General features: G+C 35.7%; 2 protein-coding genes and 1 long non-coding RNA gene across 9 annotated transcripts in view; 1 reads left to right on the top strand and 2 right to left on the bottom strand.

The window, feature by feature from the left end:
• The window catches only part of sano (CABIT domain-containing protein serrano), a 129,362-nt gene extending 122,953 nt beyond the window's left edge, over positions 1-6,409 (top strand). For all 7 annotated transcript variants that reach the window (XM_089738988.1, XM_089738991.1, XM_089738989.1 and 4 more), the window contains one exon: positions 492-6,409. The gene's annotated coding sequence lies outside the window, so the exon portion shown is untranslated. The remainder of the gene's footprint in view (positions 1-491) is intronic.
• A 2,373-nt stretch (positions 6,410-8,782) lies between these two features.
• On the bottom strand, positions 8,783-9,934 carry LOC149499717 (uncharacterized). Its single transcript, XR_016325539.1, has 2 exons — positions 9,689-9,934; positions 8,783-9,612 (listed from the first exon to the last, which is right to left on the bottom strand). It is a non-coding gene; the product is annotated as an uncharacterized LOC149499717 (long non-coding RNA).
• Positions 9,935-15,385: 5,451 nt separating this feature from the next.
• On the bottom strand, positions 15,386-19,379 carry LOC114243409 (uncharacterized). Its single transcript, XM_028174891.2, has 2 exons — positions 19,168-19,379; positions 15,386-16,741 (listed from the first exon to the last, which is right to left on the bottom strand). The coding sequence occupies exons 1-2, from the start codon at positions 19,222-19,224 to the stop codon at positions 16,448-16,450; spliced, it is 351 nt and encodes a 116-aa protein (XP_028030692.2). The 5' UTR covers positions 19,225-19,379; the 3' UTR covers positions 15,386-16,447.
• Positions 19,380-19,980: the final 601 nt, after the last annotated feature.

The raw sequence follows: 19,980 nt of genomic DNA, 5'->3' as shown, positions 1-19,980 counted from the left end.
TAGGGAATCATTGGAAAAATATATTTACATAATACGCGATTTTTCTTCAATATTAATTTGTAATATTAACTCCACAATGTTTTGGTGCATCTTGTGTATAGATAAGTAACAAACTAACTGAATAGATATGAAGAAGCGGGCTTTGACTACCGCATGCACGTGTTTTGTTTCTAAGAATTAGAAAAGACCCTACACTAAACTAAATCCTATTGTTTTCTTTCCTGATTTTAAAAGCCATTGAAGACAAATGTGGATACGTATTCAAATTGTTTACAATACAGGTTAGCCGGTCGTTCTAACAGATCTAATTCTCCGAAATATTAGTTAAATGTGGTCGTTTTATGAGGTATGTCGTAGAAAGCAATGTTTTTAATAAGGCGGTCATATGGCATTCAGCCGGGACCTTTGTTATTGGTTATTATAACCGGCATGTTGTATTAAACGATGTCGCAGTAAACGGTTTTGACTGTAAACATTATTTTAATTTTCAGACGACTTTGGGCTCGACGTGAAACGAAAAGAAGAATGCAAAGAATAAATGAACAAAAGAATCAACAAAGACGAATTTAATACAGATTTCGACAGAAGATTTGAAAAACAGCACGTTACGACAGAAATCGTAAAATAATCTAATGTTTCATTCAACTCGGTCCATCCGATAAATGATAACAAATAATGCAATTTATTTAATTTAATTATTCCAATTATCTGGTTTTATATTTAATGAAGTATTAAATTGTTAGTTATTGTAATAAAAAGTTTATTTTAATAAGATGTACTAACAAAGCTATCAATCACCAATTGGTTTATAATTTTACACGGAGATTGAACTCATCTTGAACGAAAACAGTATAGTGAAAAATTATCATATACTAGCTGACCCGGCAGACTTCGTAGTGCCTCAATCGATAAATAGAAGACCTAAACTTTTGTGTAAAATAAACTTAAAACAAACAAAAAGAATCCGTCCGACGGGGGACACATCAAAGGGAAAACAAAATTATTTTTATTTAATTTCGAGCATTTTCATATTTATCTACCTTTTAAACCTTCCCTGGACTTCCACAAATAATTCAAGACCAAAATTGGCCAAATCGGTACAGCAGTTTTAGCGAGACTAACGAACAGCAATTCATTTTTATATATATAGATTTGTGCTTTGTATTGGACTCGTCCTGAAGTAATGATGGCGCTGACACGCACCGGACTTAGCAAATCCCGAATGAAATATAATTAATATTAATTTCACGCAATATTTTACGATTTCTGTTTTAATGTAAAACTTAATTATAATTCAACTTATTAATTATCATAGCTATTGATCTCTTTACGAATAAATAAGAGCCTTATTTATAATTGTATGCCATATTAAGGTGTAATTTTTTGTTTCGTTAATTAAGGATATCGATTGTCACTTTATAACTTTTTCACTTAGCACAATTTTCGACGTGCCCTAAGAACCAGCTTAGTTAAGGGTTAGTTTGTCTTATCTTCATTGCTTACTCCGCGCAATGAAAAATAAACAAACATATTTACTCATCACTATACTACCGGCGTTTTATTGTAATATTTTTTTCTATACACGCGAGCAAAAGTTTGGAATCGCTTACTTGAAATTGGTTCCGCGCGATCTTGGTTACTAAATAAATTTTTAATTATCATAAAAATTACATAATTTTAAAGGTTCAGCTGTCAACTTTAAATTGATACCAAATTCATTTAAATCGAGCCAGTAGTTAAGGAGCTATCCTGGATTAAGTGAAGGAGGTAGGAAAACAAGGAAATATGGAAAAATAATGAATGAACAAAACAACAAAAATTAATAAGTAAAAGAAATTATTTAGCCTTAAAATTAAGTATCAGTACTTTGTGTTCTCTTCTCTCGCCCTAATAACTGCTCGAAGACGATTCTTCATAGACATGATCAGCTTCTGAATTGATTTTTGTGGGGTACCTTCCCACTCGTAAATCAACGCCAATTTCAGCTCATTCAGACATGAAGGAGCAGGAGTTCTGGAACGAAACTTCCTCTTCGGTTCATTCCACACGTGCTCAATGGGATTCAAGTCAGGGCTGAGCGCTGGCCAGTGCAATGTGGCGATACCGACTTCTTCGAGGTATACAGTTGTTACACGGGCAGTGTGACAACGAGCGTTATCGTGCATAAGGAGGAAGTGATCACCGATATATCCAGCATAGGTAAAGACATGTTCCAGCAGAATATTGGAAATGTACCAGTCCGAAGTTAGACCGCCTCCTCGTCCCCCGCCAGGCACGAAAACAAGCTCGGTTTTACCATCGAAGGAAATGCCGGCCCACATCATACAATGGCGCCCCCATAAGCCACTGTTTCAGCGAAACAGCACTGCGAAAGTCACTCCCCAGGCTACCTGTAGACCCGACCTCTTCGGTCGCTACCGTGCAAACACATCTTGCTCTCGTCGGAGAACAAGGCTTGCCTCTATTGCTCAACCTCCCAATCAAGATGGGTGCGAGCAAATTGAAGGAGAGCTTGTCGGTGAGCTTCCGTGAGTTTCGTGCTTGTGGGAGGCCTTTTTGGAGTCAGATTCGCTAGCTTGAGTCGTCAACAAAGTGTCCACTCGCTGGCTGCTACCCCACGAATATCTCGGAGCTCCTGTTGGACGTCGACACCATGTAAATGCCGATTTCGGAGAGAGGTTAACACGATAAAACGGTCATCCCTCTCCGACGTGCACCGGCGCTGTCCAGATCTTGGTCTCGGGATAAAGCCACCAGTCTCCTGAAAGTGCTTGTAAGCTTTCGAAACACAGGACTGGCTTATGTGGAGCCAACGAGCGACAACCCGCAGGCTGAGCCCTTCTTGCAATAGGTCTACGATTTGTGCTGCTTCTGGAGGTGTTGTCTCCATTGTCGTAAAAGGTAATGGATCAAAATTAGCGGAGATGTGTATCAGTCAACGTGTGAAAGTCAACTGATAAAGAAAATCCGATAACAGGTGCTTTTATAGGGGTCAATAAGTCGCAACTCGCGACGTATCAAGCAATTGAAACACGTCTTTTTCGTTATTCCTTCACTTAATCCGGGATAGCTTCTTAAATACTGGCTTGATTTTAATGAATTTAGTATCAATTTAAAGTTAAGAATTGAACCTTTAAAACGATGTCGTTTTAATGATTATTAAAAAAAAATTAGTACAAGAGATCGCGAGAAACTAATTTCAAGTAAGTGATTCCAAACTTTTGCTCGCGAGTGTATATTCTATATTTTCTGTTATTAGGTAATTATTTGTTGAAAAATACAGATTATTGCACTAAAATTGTAATTTGAGAATTTAATTCAAACATGAGCAGCGTACGCTTGGGTCCGAAAAAGGAACTACTTTTATTAAGGGATTTTATGACCTGGTAACTAAGACCTTTAGGTCAAGTCTCATTTTAATTTATATTCTTATTTTTACGAAAAATGATAATAAGGAGTGAAATGAAATAAAGATTATTAATTTGAGACATTAATCAACTTGGATGAAATTAAATAAAATGAGATGAGATGGTATGGGATGAAATATAATTTCAGTATAATGGCGGTCATTTACTAAGAAATTTTTTCAGTGGACTTTTTGGAGGATCTCGGGAAGCTACGTCCAGCGGCTTTGTTTCGCTTTCCCACATTTGTGCACTTTCACAGATATTAAACAGTTAATACACCATTGTTATTACACATTTAAACCTGAAGAAGCACTCAATAGATAAAATAAAACAAATCACACAACTTCGCTCCTCGCGTTCCCGCCAAAAAGTCCAAAAAGGAACTACATTTTTAAACTCTCACAGAGAAACGCGAGACAAAGGGCACCGAAGCCATACTGCTTTAATGTTATTTGCATAAACATTTATGAAAATTTATTTGTATTCTTAACAATTTATAAAAAGAGAAAGCAACCGAATTAATGGTAATATATTTATCTTAGGGCACGCCACGTGTACATGTTACTTTCAAAACGCTTCATTTTTACACCTTTATATAGAAATACACGATTTTCTATAAAGTTAAGAAAATTTTCATTTTTCGTTTTTTTTTTTGTTTTCTCTTAATTTAAAACCAAAAACTCGAGGTGCCTTACTATATAAATTTTAAATCATTATCTTGTTGGTTTTTTATTAATATAATTAATCATTAATTTAAGTAATCAGTCACAAAAATGTTTTAATTTTAGTTATTCACATTTATATTCCTAATTTAAAGTGCGTATTTGAAAATATTTTACGCATATTATTATTTACAGTTAATTTTAATTATAATAATTTTCAGTAACTACTTCTAGACACGGTCCAATCTAGTAAATTTAATTGTTAAATTTAACAAAAAAAAATTACGATTATTGTAATTATTTAGTTAACTTTTTAACTCAAGTATAAATGAAGCAAAACGAATTAATACTATAGAATTCTCATGACAACATTACAATACTTTAAACATAAATACATCTTTTTTTTTTTAAATCTTCAACTAAGTTACTAGAAATTAAGAAATTTATATTATACACACCTCACTGTCTCTCTAATTATTAGAGAGAGACAGTGAATCAATAATTCTAGAATGTCATCTGTGCAGTACAACAGCCGAGTTAAAACCAATACTTCCGTGAATTAAACAGAGACAACACTAATTGATTCTTTCTAGAAGTTTTAATACCTACTTATTGCCGCCAATTACACGCATATTTTCCATCATATTTGTGCTTTATTGACATTGTCACATCGACGATGGCTTAAGAGATTTAACTATTCTATAAATTAAAGAATCTGAGTCAGTTAGATTTCAAATCGTTTGTTTCTCCTCCTTAGATGGAATCTACATGTGTCTACGCACTTTTAATAGATTTAAATAGTACTATTAAAATATTTTTTCTTGCATTTATCAATGTAATCGTTAAAATTATAGTGATTTTAGTTTTATAAATTAATTAAGTATCGAACGATAGTTTTAGATTGAAATTTACTAACAAAACGAATTATCAGGCGATTCATTTTTTTTTCCTACCTTTGCTCATAGCAGAGGCTATTTCAGCTTCACCCTAACGTGTAGGTGAGCTCACGGGGCTCAAGCCGGAGTGTTGCTAACACAAAAGCACCGTTAATGGATCAGGAGGATCCGTAATGATGTGCTTTGGGCGACGTCGACGGTTTACCATTCGGTCTACTGGGTCGGGTATGTAGTTTCCAGCGCCACGACAAGAGGGTTCTCATGTCGTGCCGCCTTCTCAAAGTGGCGCAGCGATGCCGACTGTAGATACTTACTGACAGAGACGAGCTCCAGGTCATCGTGGAGATCCACGTTCGGCGATTCAAGACGACAATGTTGTTACTGCTGCATAGCAATGACATAAATTACAGCAGGAATCAAATTAACACACGATATTTCAAGTCAAATCTTGCGATTTAGTTTTAAATGTTAATGAAATAATTCGATTTTTCATATTGATATTTCTCAGGAAGTTATTGTTTGGGAAACATAGTTATAAAAAAACGTGTGGCACTCGGGAACTGCCGCGGTAAAGCTATTGCATAGCATTTTTATCAACTTACGCAATTATAATTAGACAATGATAATTTAATATTAAAACAATAATAAAACAAGACCACGCTATATTAAACATTAATAAAAGCAAAACCTTAACTGCCCCCTTCACACTCATAAGCTAGACCGCGCGAGAGAGAGAGGGGCAGACTTTTCATGACGCGCATGCAGTGTGACGTCACGCCGCGCGCTTATTCACAAAAACTACACAAGCGCAACGTGTGAATGTGTTGAACGCGAGCTACATGGTAGGCGGAGTGGGGGTGTTAGGTTTTTTTCGTTACGGAATTTCATGATTCGGTCGCCGCGCTCAAGGCCCGCGATAAAAGCCATGCAATAGCTTAAAAAAAGTTAAAATGTCAAAAATCCCACGAAGCAATCGTCTTCCCTCTAAAGACAGCCTCAAAAAAAAATCCATAATGCTTGTGACTTACTAAATAGCATCAGCCTGCATTTCTGCTGTATTTATTCAGTCCAAAAACGACGTTATTTAAAATTTTATAAAGATAGTTTTGCTTTGCACTTTTCTTAAATGATTAGTGCATATATTTCTTATGTTAAGAACATTTAACATTAGTTCAATCTAAAACTGTCGGTATAAACATTACGTATACTGTGATAAATTTCTTGGAGTTCCAAAGTATCGCCTTTGAATCTTCGATTGATTTATCGTCATTTTTAGCTTCAACTATGAATTTATACCCAAAAAACCTATTTTTAATTAAGATTAATGATGTAAGTTTTTTTTTCACTTTACGTAAGTACTCTTTTTTGTAACTACTATTTTTAAACGTACGTACGGACAATGTAATACTTAATGATATGAATAAACGAAATCAACAATGAAAAAGTGTTTTTTTTTTTAATACGGATTACCTTTTTTTTATTGCTTAGTTGAGTGGACGAGCTCACATCCCACCTGGTGTTAAGTGGTCACTGGAGCCCATAGACATCTACAACGTAAATGCGCCACCCACCCACGCTACACCATGCAACATCAAATTCACTAATGTAGGCATCTAAGCACTTTATTTACCACATGACTGTGGAGGTTAGAAATAGGGAAGACTATCTTATATTGTGAACAAGTAGAAAAAGTACCTACCTGTAAACCGCCACCCGCCTTGAGATATAAGTTCTAAGATATAGGGCCTACCACCAAAGTTAAAGGTTAAACAGCTGCTAGCTGTTTAACCCTTAACTTCTTATTCTTGCCCTAATCCCACATTATGGGGGTCAACATACCCTCTTATCAAGCCGGATAAGGATTTGGTGGCATAAGTTTTACGACCGACAATATCACAAGTACTACCGCTAAAGTTCACAACCGATATTTTTTTTAAAGTTATTCAAAGGGGAATGCCCATTTTAGGCCCAAAGCGGACAATAGATTATAGAAAAAATACTTAGTGCATTAATTTTGTCATAAATAAATATGCATTTACTTTCTTGCAAATAAGCGCCACTACAGTTTACAATAAGTAGTTTAAAAAAAGTAACTCTATTGAAAAAACAAGGATTTTTATTTTTGCGGGAAAAATATTGCCAGCTTCTAAACCTTTTACGTATGAAGTAAATATTTTGAGTATATAAATAAAACATATAAATAAATAATTTCAAGTATTATCATTAATCAATCTATTTTAATGGATTTTATGCACATAAAATAACATCGAAGACATACCCATTGGACTTTAACTTGTAACTACATATACTTGAGACCTTAGAACTTATATCTCAAGGTGGGTGGCGCATTTACGTCGTAGATGTATGTGGGCTCGAGTAACCACTTAGCAACACCAGGGTGGCTGTGAGCTCGTCCACCCATCTAAGCAATAAAAAAAAGTGTGTGTGTCCGCTCCGACGCACGACTGGAGTTTACTGGATATAAAAAATTAAACGAAACAATACGAGAAATAGTTCTATATTACGACAACACGATACACTACAGATTATTAACAAATTAACGAGACACAAAACAAACGACTAACAAATATATGAAAATACAATAATGAGAGAAACGCGCGATCAGTACGAGGCTTTGTGGCGGACTGCCGGCGCATGTACTAGCATGTCACACGAAATGCGCATAACGCATTTCGTGTGACATGCTAGTACGATTTTGGTCCCCATAATTTTCATACCCCGGGCCTATATATGTAAATCGATTCTAAAGGAGTAAACTCCAAAAAACTTTACTGGTATTGTTATTTAAATATGTACAACTAAAACAAAAACATAAAAAATAATACGTAAAAAAAAGATTAAGATATAAATCAATGGGGTTGGCCGGTTAAAGCTTTTCTCAGATGTCGCCAGCGTAGCTTGTTCCCTTGTCACAGAGAGCCGCCATTTTGTGTGTTTTGCGTTCGTGATATTTCGGTATTTTGTGACTTTGATACGGTTCTTAATACTTTCTAAGTAGTGCTAAACAGTTTTACAACATGTATTCCAACTGGATAGTTAAAGAATTAAAGGAGGAGTTGAGAAAACGTGGTGCATCTTTACGAGGAAAAAAAGTGGATTTTGTCGAAAGGTACAATGTTGATGTTTTATTTTAACTTAGAAAACTTCTCTCAAACTGTTTCCGGTAGCTATTATAATAATAGTATTAAATTGTGTACCTTAGGAACTTTATTCCTTGTAGCATGTGCAAAAAGAATTGCTCATATTACACACATTACCTACCAACTAATGTATTATTTTACTTTTTTCAGATTAGAGCTATATGACCAAAATTTTGATTTTGAAACAAAATGAAAAAATTGCTCTAGCAAGATATGCTAATATATATGATTTGCTAGTGGAGCCATGTGGCATTTTCATTAGCCAAGAGCGCCCATATCTTGCTGCATCTCCTGATGGTGTGTTTGGCGAAGCAACTATAATTGAAGTGAAATGTCCATACGCTAGCAAAAAACATGAAATAAATTTAACAACGGTGCCTTACTTAGAACAATGTAACGGGATATTGTCTCTAAAAAAACCTGCCCATATTATTATCAAATCCAAGGGCAGTTATACTGCTCAGGCAAAACATACTGCAACTTGGTCATTTACACCTACAAGGACATCAAAGTGATTTATGTTGAAAAAGACAATAATTTTATAAATAATATGTTTATAAATTAGATATCTTTTATGAAAATATTTTCAAAGAAGCATTGTATAAGAAATATCTGTATTATAACTATACACACTTGTCTAAATAAAAAATCAGGAATATTTTTAATTATTTTTATTGACAATTCCTTCTCTAAAATTACATAACATTACACATATGAAATTAATCGTTCTATGTGAACCCTCTGAATAGCAAATTTTTGATCTATCTTTAACTGGACACCTGGGATTTGTGATTTATCTTTTAAAAAAGATGGGATATTTATACTAATTCCTTTAGAGGCAAACAGATCCTGTAGATATCACTGACATCCAGGTAGATATCACTGACAAAATTTATCCATGTTACAACAAAATTAGACACTTCAGTTTTACTTACACCGAAAATTTTACTTAATTCAAAATCTGTTGTGTTTCTTCTAAGCTTAATTAGTAACATTAAAAATTGATCTTCTATTGATATGCCGACCACTCTACTCCAGCGATACCTTATATCATTTGACATTGGCAAAAGTGTGATTAAAACAAATGAAAACTTAGATGCTGTTTCCAACCCGGTTATTGCACTGTCTCATCGTCTGTAATAGCCAAGTAATAGCTCTGTAGAGAACAATCTTAATATATTAGATGTTTGAGTTCCAATAGTAATATGATGTCTTGTAATTGTTTCATCTATACTAGAGTTATTATTTTCTATTAGAATTTCTTGAGAGACATTTGAATCAAAATGCACATTGCTGTGTTCTTCAAGGGGTACTATATCTTCACAGTATTGGGAAGTGTTGGGAAGGCTAAAAAGCTGTTTTTTAAGGTTACGAGTTTGTAACCTTTGTTCTCTACTTTTTGTTTCTTCAGAAACTGGTTTCATATTCCATGAAAATATAGATGGTACAGCACCTTTCTTCAGATATTTATGTTAATGTTTGACACCTACAACACAAAGAAAAACATTTAAATATACTATCACAAAGAAACCTGACCATAGTTTCAAAATATTTGTTATTACAATGGATGCAGCGATTTAGATAGAACTTTCAATAGTAACAGCTGATAATGAACAACAGCTCATGAGGAATGTGTTTCCTTCAGTCTGATTTTGTGTTTGTTAAAAGGTTCCTTACAGCATAAATCTACTTGCAAAATATGTTAGCAACTAATAGTATGCCGAAATTATTATTAGTGGATTTTTTTAATAAGAGAACAAAGATGTGTGCTACACCTAGTCATGCATTATAAATATTTGACAGAAAGAAGCATACCTGTGTATTTACTAATGTTTTCATAGTCAGATTCCACAAAGTGTTTACGACATAACCTCAAACTTTTTGTGGGAGTACTTTTTTCGCGTCAAATGGCCTTTAACCACAGTCTTCCAATTTTCTTGTCCTTCGGGAATTGATGTGCTCCAATTTCTGAGCATATTGGCACAAAACAACGCGTCATTGTGCTTAAAATAATTTTTAATCAAGAATTCCAATACAAATATTGAATGTTATGGGAACAATGCACACCAGCGCCACTTTGACAGTTACCAACCCCATTATTCGTTATTAAAAAAAAATCGATATATGAATTTCATGTAATTTTTTTTTTTATACTGACAACACTGAATTTAATCTGACTGACTGACACTTCGCTTGCTGCTTGTGGTGTTGTGCTTGCGTACAAAATGAATGTGTTTTAATTTTTCTTCGATTTATTTTACTTTTATCAATAACCTTTCATACTACGACTAAAAAACATTGTGTGAATTGTGGTTTTACCCTGACCGAGATTTAAAACCGTGTATTTGCTCTCCTTTGCTATTTTTAGATGATACTAATTGTGTATGAAGATGAATAAAATATAGATATTTAAAGAATTAAGTGTGTTTTTTATACCCTATTGGATAAAAATACATTAGGAACATCTTAAACATTAAGAAAAGAAAAAATCTTGAAGTATCTCACAATCCGACACTTATTTATATAGAAAATTAACCTCAAAACGAGTTTTTATTTTTATTATATTTTTTATAATAGTGGCGACAATTTCAATATATTTTTTAGATATCCAATACAATTAAGAATTTGAATCAGTACATTTTTATAGTAATATTTGATGTCCATCTTGGGCCTAGCACACTATGGAGAGTGGGCATTCCCCTTTATGCTTCTCCTATGGATCGTCTAAAATGTAGTCGCCACCAAAAGTTTTGGATGAAATAATCTGTAAAAAAAATTTTTCAATCCTTCATAAGGTCTAGATACCAGGCCATAAACTCAAAAAAAAAAAAAAAAATCCTTCATAAGATTTACATACTTTTTTTTTAAATTATCAATCAAATGTTAAAAAAATATCCCGCTATGACTTTAATTTGTTCCTTTTACATAATTGTTTTCCGTTACAATAACCGATTAACAAGAGGCTCATGTGAATTCGTATTACCACATAAAATATGACGTGTGATTATAGTAGTGCTCAAAATATTTTCTGGTACATGTTTGAATTTATTACAAACTAGTGTTCCCACAGTAGTCGAAATTCGACTATAATTAATTAAAATTATAAGTTTGGACTATTATATTTCTCTAGTCACAGATTTGGCCAAGACTACACTATAGACAAATACTCGTAATATTAAAGATAAAGAATATTAACCTATTCTTAATTGACTACAGACTTTAAGCAATAACAAAATTTTGACAATAAACAAAGAGTATATGTGTGTGTGTCAAATACATGGTAGTGTGTGTAATGTTTTCTTTATTGATTTAATGTATTTTTAAAGCATAATTAAAAAAAATATTAGCATTGTGCACTCCTTCTCTATATTCTCTATATTCTCTATAAGTGTGGAAAATTTCATACTCCTCCGTCCGCGCAATTTTCGTAAAAAGGGGTACAAAGTTTCTGCTTCACGTATTAATATATAGATACATTAATACTTATTGATTAAAAATACTTTATAGCGCCATCTATACTCCTAATATAAAAATTATTGAATGTAGGTAGGTAGGTAACGGCGTTATACTTGTCATCAGGATAACTAGATGGCACTCATCCTGTTGTTTTCAAGGCAAAAGTTTGAGTTGTTTCAAGGGATTCTAGGGATCGCCAGAAGTCAATCTGGCACATATCCAATTCCTAAAATATCCGATTTCAATTAGTATCACCAAGTTTAACTTTGACAATAATATCATAAATTATTCTTGTACTCATAGGAGCTAATGAAAGTCTCTCTTGAATTTTGTTCCTTAGAGCTATCGGCGCCTTTTGTGCTATTTCCTTTTTTTTAAACTGGTGGCGTGTATTCTGCAACAGCGTTCGGAGTTAAGACCATAGATATTTAGGCCAACCATTGCGCAGGATGCTCATTCTTGTAGTTATTAGGCCGTTACACTTACGAAAGCCTTATCCAACCGCGATGGGGCAACGCAAAGCCGCCATCGTCCGAAATATGTAATGTGATTCACTCACTGTGCTTTTAGGACTCACAAGCACTGGTCACCATCCTCGTCTAACTCGTCGACTACGACGAAGAGTTCGACGAGCGAACTAACCCATAGACACAGCCCACTGAGTTTCTCGCCGGGTCTTCTCAGTGGGTCGCGATTCCGATCCGGTGGTAGATTGAGAAGCACTACTCCTGCTTGGGCTGGTGTTAGCAAATTCTCTCAGGTTCAGCCCGTGAGCTCACCTACCCATCTGGGCATAGCTGGAATAGCCTCTTAGGCTACCATCGAATAGGTATAATAAATTTGTAAAAACACCAAATATGTGACATACTGCGAAGATCCTGCGATAAACTCAGAGGGCTGATGCTACGAACTCAAGCCCACATCGAACTCTTCGACGAATAAATAAATGACGTATTGATTGTACACGTTGCGGGAAAGAGATAGACGATAACCTCTCAAAACCGCAAAGGCTTAAATCACAAATCGATTTGTATACAGTTACATACAGCTAATGTATTAACAATATGTATTAACTGTAAATTAATTTATATTTGATGAAAATCAGTGGCGATTAATGCTAACGCAATTTTGTGACCAGATCTACAACAGCACGTTCCTAGTTTATTAGAGCCAAGGTCCCAGGTCCAATAAAACGTTAAAGTTATAATTTATTATGCAACACGCATTCGCTGGAATTTAATGCGGTGACTTTAGCGAGACACGGCCATAGTGATGAGCTGTAGCGGGCTTACTTGTGGTAGGGTTTCTACCATTTAATAATATTAAAAAAAACACAACTAACAAAAACTCGATGGAGAGACCGGTAATCCAAGGCCGGGTGGAAGGCAGGAGATCATCGCCAACCCAAATTTTGTATGCAGTTGGAACAGCGCCCCTAGCGGCAAACGTTCCAAATCCATACAAATTTGATTTAACTTTTACGCTATCGAGAACGTTATAAAATTCGCACTAAGCGCACTGGAAGCGTCCCGATCCTGCGGACAAAATGGAAAGCAGTCGAAGTCGCCCAAACACGTCATTTCGGATCCTCCCGATCCTCTAACGGTGCTTTTAGGTACCTCAAGCACTGGTCATCGTTCTCGTCGAACCCGTCGCTTGCGACGAAGGGCTCGAGGGCTGAGTTTCTCGCCGGATCTTCTCAGTGGGTCGCTTTCCGATCCGGCGGTAGATTCTGCGAAGCACGGCTCTTGCTAGAGTTCGTGTTAGCAACGTCGTCAGATTGGAGCCCCGTGAGCTCACCTACTAATTAAGCTTACGCTGATATAGCCTCCCAAGGCTCTCAGCTTAGGTAGGAAAAAAAATATCTGGAAGCGCATTGCCCGGAGGGCGGTCCTCGGGAGCATGGGTGACCTAACGGGTCCTTCTAGACATACAGCGTCAGCGCAACCACGACCACTCTGACAAAAATGTCCGACTGAGAAGAACAAACACTGCCACCTTATCTCTACAGCTCTGCCATGCCCACATTGTGGACGTGCTCACAGCCCACCTGGTGTTAAGTGGTTACCGGAGCCTATAGACATCTACAACGTAAATGCCGCCACCCACCTTGAGATATGAGGTCTAAGGTCTCAGTATAGTTACAACGGCTGCCCCACCCTTCAAACCGAAACGCATTACTGCTTCACGGCAGAAATAGGCAGGGTGGTGGTACCCACCCGCGCGGACTCACAAGAGGTCCTACCACCAGTAATAATCACTAGCTATGCTTGGCGTTCGATGGGTTTTCACCTTGGACACTTTTTCCACTTATCCACAATATAAGACTTAACTTCTTACCTCTACCTACCCTCCCTAGCTACAACGTTAATAGACTTGAAAAACAAAATGTTAGTAATAAAAACGCTCGCAACATAACCTTCGCCTTATACGTAGCAACATTTCTACTACCCTTGAAGAACATATATTTCAACACACGAAATCTTACAAAACTGTATAATTTTCGTAAGTAGTACACGCAAACGCGAAACAAAAAGATACGTTTTGGATATTCTCAGAACACTGAAGAAGCATCTTTGAAATTTAATAAAATTCAAACTATATTTACGTATGATCATACTATTAGCATTTAAATTGGTATACAATGAAAAAAAATGGTCAACCTAAAAACTAAATACATACATTTTAAAAATAATTATAGTAATTTATTCACATTAGTTCGCTGAATATACAAATGTCGGCGAATAACACTTTAGCCACGAAATTATGATGACATTAAAAAACGCGTCTGCGACCCGGGAAAGTCGAAGAAAATAGTTATTTTTTGGATACTTAGAATAATTTTAATATATTTTTCTTTGATTTTTAGGGATGGTGATATCCACATATGCGATATTAAAAACCTACCACGTACCCCAAACCTACATTAAACAACCTAATTTTATTTAGTTTCTTAAAATAAAACTTTCATTTTTAAATCTGTTCTTTTTTATCAGGTACATAAGCGTTTATGGCGATACTGTTATCCCTGGCACCTAAACACTGAAGTGGGAAACCTATAAAAAACTTCTGACATTTAAGAATAACTCAAATCCACGTCTTTTTCTTTTTTCAGTATGGCAATCAGCTTCCTGCGACTCCATTGTTGCCAGTGGCGAATTTGAAATCTCCCATGGAGGTTCCATGTAAATTAAAAAAAAATTGATGTGGTCGATTTATTTGAAATTATAATCGATTACGATTAAATCAATTGAAATTAAATCAATTGAAATTAAATTCAAAGGACCTTAGATGAGATTAAATGAAATAATGTCTCAATTAAATGGTGGAAATTCACTAAGACTTTTGTAGAGATATTTTTGGAAAAACCCAAGAAGCCACGTTCTGGAACTTTATTACATTTTCCATCAAATTTCCAGTTCACGTCTTATATTCGCATTCAATTATCAATTGCTACATCTCTCTTTGGAACATTAGGACAGTTTTATCTGCGTAAACTCGCCCCGCAACTTAGAAATTAGGACAAAAACCAAAACTGGTTTTGTACTATCTACGTTATACATCGCTATTACCTACGCCATCTGTGAAACACGGCTCCGTAATATGTATACCACACATACATACATACATAGGTACATACAATATATATACATTTTTGATGACAGAGATAATTAGTACCTACGTAGGTTGATAATATACATAAAATGCGTATTTTTTTAATTATTATCGGTTGCAATGTAAACATGATTTAAAAAAAAATTGTCATGTTAATAATTAATTCATAAATAAATAAAACTACATTAAAGATTGCCAGTGTAATTAATTCTCTGACAAAAGAAAAAATATAAAAAAATACGTAAATAGGATTTGTCGTTCACCATTTTTATTTATATTTCATCTTTGGAAAGATCAAGCTTGAATTTTAAGGGACACTGTTAATTTTATAAATCAGCGAGTTGCGCAAAGTGATCGGCTTTCAATGTCAATGTCATTAACACACAAATTGAGGTACTGTTTCCAGAAACAACGATTCGACAAGTCGACTCACGAATTCAATGTTTTCCTTAACTTAAGCCAATACTCAGTTATTATAATTGCATCAAACATTCGTAGAAAACTCCTCAAAGTTAAGACATCTTAGGGCCTTGAGCGATAGATCTAATGAAACTTACCAAAGAGGTTGTAACTTTATCGGTTTTTCCCAACAAAAAAAGTTAATACCATATTTGCTTTTAATTCTTTTCTTTTTTAAATCCATTTAATTTTATTATATTGTACACTTTATACCTACTATAATCGCACTAAATAAATTAAGTATTTGTGGTTAGCTGCCCTTAAACCAAGTTCCGAATTAAATACCAATTTTATTTATGGTTTTATTACAATAAAACGTGAAATAAAAAATAAATACTATTATCTAACGGGTTAATTTATCAACGTCGAAATATTGACAGTACAATACAAACAAAATCGTGGTAAGAAGTGTACAGTCACAAAAATTTAAAATATGTATATAAATAAAAATGAATTGCTGTTCGTTAGTGTCGCTAAAACTCGAGAGCGGCTGGACCGATTTGGCTAATTTTGGTCTTGAATTATTCGTAAAAGTCTAGAGAAGGTTTAAAAGATAAGATAAGATAAGTAAGATGAATATGAAAATGCTCGAAATTAAATTTTGTTTTCCCTTTGATGTGTCCCTCGACGGCCGGATTCCTTTTTTGTTTTAAGTTTATTTTATACAATACTTTAGGTATTTTATTTATCGATTGAGGCACTACGAAGTCTGCCGGGTCAGCTAGTTTCGTAATAAGTTATTGGAAAGTTTCAGTCTAGTTTCAATGATATATTGGACTAAGCCATTGAATTTATGGCAAAAACGCGTTAATGCCACCTAGATGCCCTTCATCTCTTTTCCTCTGGTCCTCCAGCCTCCGTCCGCTGTCACCATCGATGCCCAAGCCGAGTCGTTCGATTAATCTCTCTCCTTTATCTCCGTGCAATTCTATGAACTGCTCCCTCCGTTTCTTGGCTACGTCCGGGTCGAATTTCCAGACCGCCTTGTCGTGGATAACCGGATAGCCGATTAGATTTGTCCGGACGAAACTACCTATCAGACCGGTCTGCGCAGTGCCCGGCTGAAGAAGGCCGTATAGAAAAATCTGGAATTTAATATTAATTTCGTTATTATTACTTTTTTTTTTGGTATACTTTGATCAAGGAACTGGTGATGTTAGCTGATGTTGCCAGATGTAATAATCACCACAACATATATCAATATATATAGATCATATATCTATATATATTGACGCCTTTGAGATGTGGTGCTGGAGAAAGATGCTGCGTATTCCGTGGACAGCATTTCGGACCAACGTATCAATCTTGCAAGAACTCAAAATCTCCTCGCGGCTGTCATCCGAGTGTCTTCGAAGAGTCCTTGAATACTTTGGTCACATCGCACGAAAGGATGGTAGCAATCTCGAGAGGCTCATCGTGACTGGTAAGGTAGATGGGAAAAGATCTCGGGGGCGTAGCCCAATACGTTGGTCCGACCAGATCCGCACCGCTCTTGATTCCACGTTTCACAACGCCCTCCACACCGCCAGAGACAAGAATGGTAGGAGAAAAATCGTGCGTGCGAAGTTGATACAAAAGGGTGGTCACGACCCTCAGCAATGAGGAATACGACGCAAGGAGGAGATATCTATAGGGCAGTGCAATACCACCTTCAAATATGAGCTCAAAATTTTAAATGTATTGGAACCATTACATTAGTATGAAAATTCTAAACCCTCGTCTAGGTTTCCATATCGAGGGGTGAAGAGCTAGTTCGTATTAAGCGACATTTCTCTTTATAATTAAAGGTCCGTTTTATTTGGTATTAGTATCAACAATTCGATGTTTTTAATTGAACTTATGTGGTGGTAGGACGTCTTGTGAGTCCGCACGGGTAGGTACCACCGCCTTGCCTATTTCTGCCGTGAAGCATTAATGCGTTTCGTCTTGAAGGATGGGGAAGCCGTTGTAACTATACTGACACTTTAGAACTTATATCTCAAGATGGGTGGCGCATTTACGTTTGTAGATGTTTATGGGCTCCAGTAACCACTTAACACCAGGTGTGAGCAGGTGGGCTGTGAGCTCGTCAACCCATCTTCTTCTTCTTTCTTCTCCATCGCTCCCTCATTACTGAGGATCGTGACTCCGTTTTAGCTTGTCGACTGTCAGCCTCCACTAACCCATCTAAGCAATAAATAAATAAAATAAATAAACTTAAATTAAGTTTACTCCATTCAAATGTCACTTAAGCCAAACAGCCTTCGACACACCGGTTTCAATATTTATTGAATAAAAGACATGGTATTGATCCCTACATTTTATCAAAATGAAAAACTATTAATTTTTTCCCCTTCTAGTCGTCCGCGAGTCAGAATACAGTCCATAAACAATTTTTTTTTTTTACTTTGTGACAAATGCAAATGGGTTATCATATCACACGACCAGTTTATTTTTGCGTAAGTAAATTAACGAACAAGCTCTCGGCTCATCTGATGTCGAGCGGCTCCTAGGAAGCCCGAAGATTTCTTTTTAATTATTTTTTTTGCCCTTGTAGGCAGACGAGCGTACGGCCCACCTGATGGTGAGTGGTTACCGTCGCCCATGAACTTCAGCAATGCCAGGATCAGACCCAAGCCGCTGCCTACTAAGTAGATGTGTTATCAAATTTATCCTACCTACGTAAACGACACGCATTATGGTTTCGCTCTAGAAGTAAGCAATGTGTTGTAACCGATTCTTGAGGACATCTCCGGTCACCCTCCTCGTCGAATCCGTCACTTGCGACGAAGGGCTCGACGAGTAAATGAACCTATAGACACAGCCCACTGAGTTTCTCGCCTTTCGGATATTCTCAGTGGGTCGCGTTTCCGATCCGGCGGTAGATTCTGCGAAGCACTGTTCTTGCTAGGGCCAGTGTTATCAACACTCCCGGTTTGAACCCCGTGAGCTCATCTACACGTCAAGGAGAAGTTGAAATAGCCTCTCAAGGCTATCAGCATAGGTAAAAAAAAGAGGTAATTTTCTCTTGGACGAATGTGATAATAGCATTCAACAAACGATAGTCTATTATCTGTAGAAACACTAATATGTATCAAATTAAACTATATGACTATATTGCAAGACTTTCTTAATTAAATCGCACACAGAAAACTAAGGCAATATTAAGTATCTTCTAAAGTCAACATAATTATAGCGATGAAAGTAACAAAACATTATAATATTTCTTTAACAATTAATTAAATACCCTCTCCATACCGTCGCCTGTATTTAGCGGGAAGCAACTATCCGGTTCAACAGGTCTATATAACTAGTATCGTCATTAAATTTAATTGCTAAATAAGTTGAATATTGCATGAAGAAAGCAATATTCGATACGAGCAATATGTCTTCTTAATGGCAGTTCGGACCACTACACTTTCCATTTACAAACTTCATTAAGCTTTAATAGTCACAACACGAATTGAAAGGACTGTTAGGAAAATAATTTAAAAGTACCTAGGAAAAATAAGAAGACAAAAATCATACTCACAATCACAAAAAAACTCTTCATTATTTTTGAAAATGCGTCTGTATAAAAAAAAAACATATTAACCACGATTCGTTAGCTTTATAAAAAAAAAAAACTTTTTCTCTCCAACGCTGGTAACACTATTGTAATATTTTAAAGTTAACCTAATGGCACGTTCGCATGACACGCCACGACTGACTCAGGTTGTACACTGCAACTTTTGCGTTACAAAAAAAATTAGTTCAGTTACTTAATACCTTGATATTACGTCACTTACATACGGCTGTACTCTGGGTTATCGATTAAAGATTTTCGATTATTAGAATTATACATTGCTACCGATTAAGTTCAATGTGGTATTTGAATGTATTAAATCATTGTCTCAATGCAAATGAGGCCACGACTTCGTATCTCAGGCACTCCATTGCGGTCATAGCAGTCAGTTCCAGTTATCGCCCAAGACAACATTGGCCTTAAAGCGATAACTACACGCCAATTTGTTGATCATTCTTTAAATATCTTACAAAAACATTTTTAAACAAAACGAGATTAGTTAATCCTACGTCTAAGTTATGCTTCTAGAAACACAAAAAGTTTTAGAATTGGTGAAACAAAACACACAAGACAGGGGGAATTGTGCTTTGATTAGCAGCCGTATATCATCGTGACATCAGCTACCTTTAAGCACATAGTACAATATAGCTTATTACTTCATTGGAATTATCAGAAAATTTCTGAGTCCGCGCGGGTAGATATCAATCACCACCCCGCCTATTTCTGCCGTGAAGCAGTAATGCGTTTCGGTTTGAAGAGTAGGGCAGGAGTTGTAACTAT

The sequence above is a fragment of the Bombyx mandarina genome, chromosome 28 (genome assembly GCF_030267445.1).
Source record: "Bombyx mandarina strain Sakado chromosome 28, ASM3026744v2".
In the NCBI taxonomy this organism is placed as follows: domain Eukaryota; kingdom Metazoa; phylum Arthropoda; class Insecta; order Lepidoptera; family Bombycidae; genus Bombyx; species Bombyx mandarina.
This window is presented reverse-complemented; position numbering and strand designations above follow the sequence as displayed.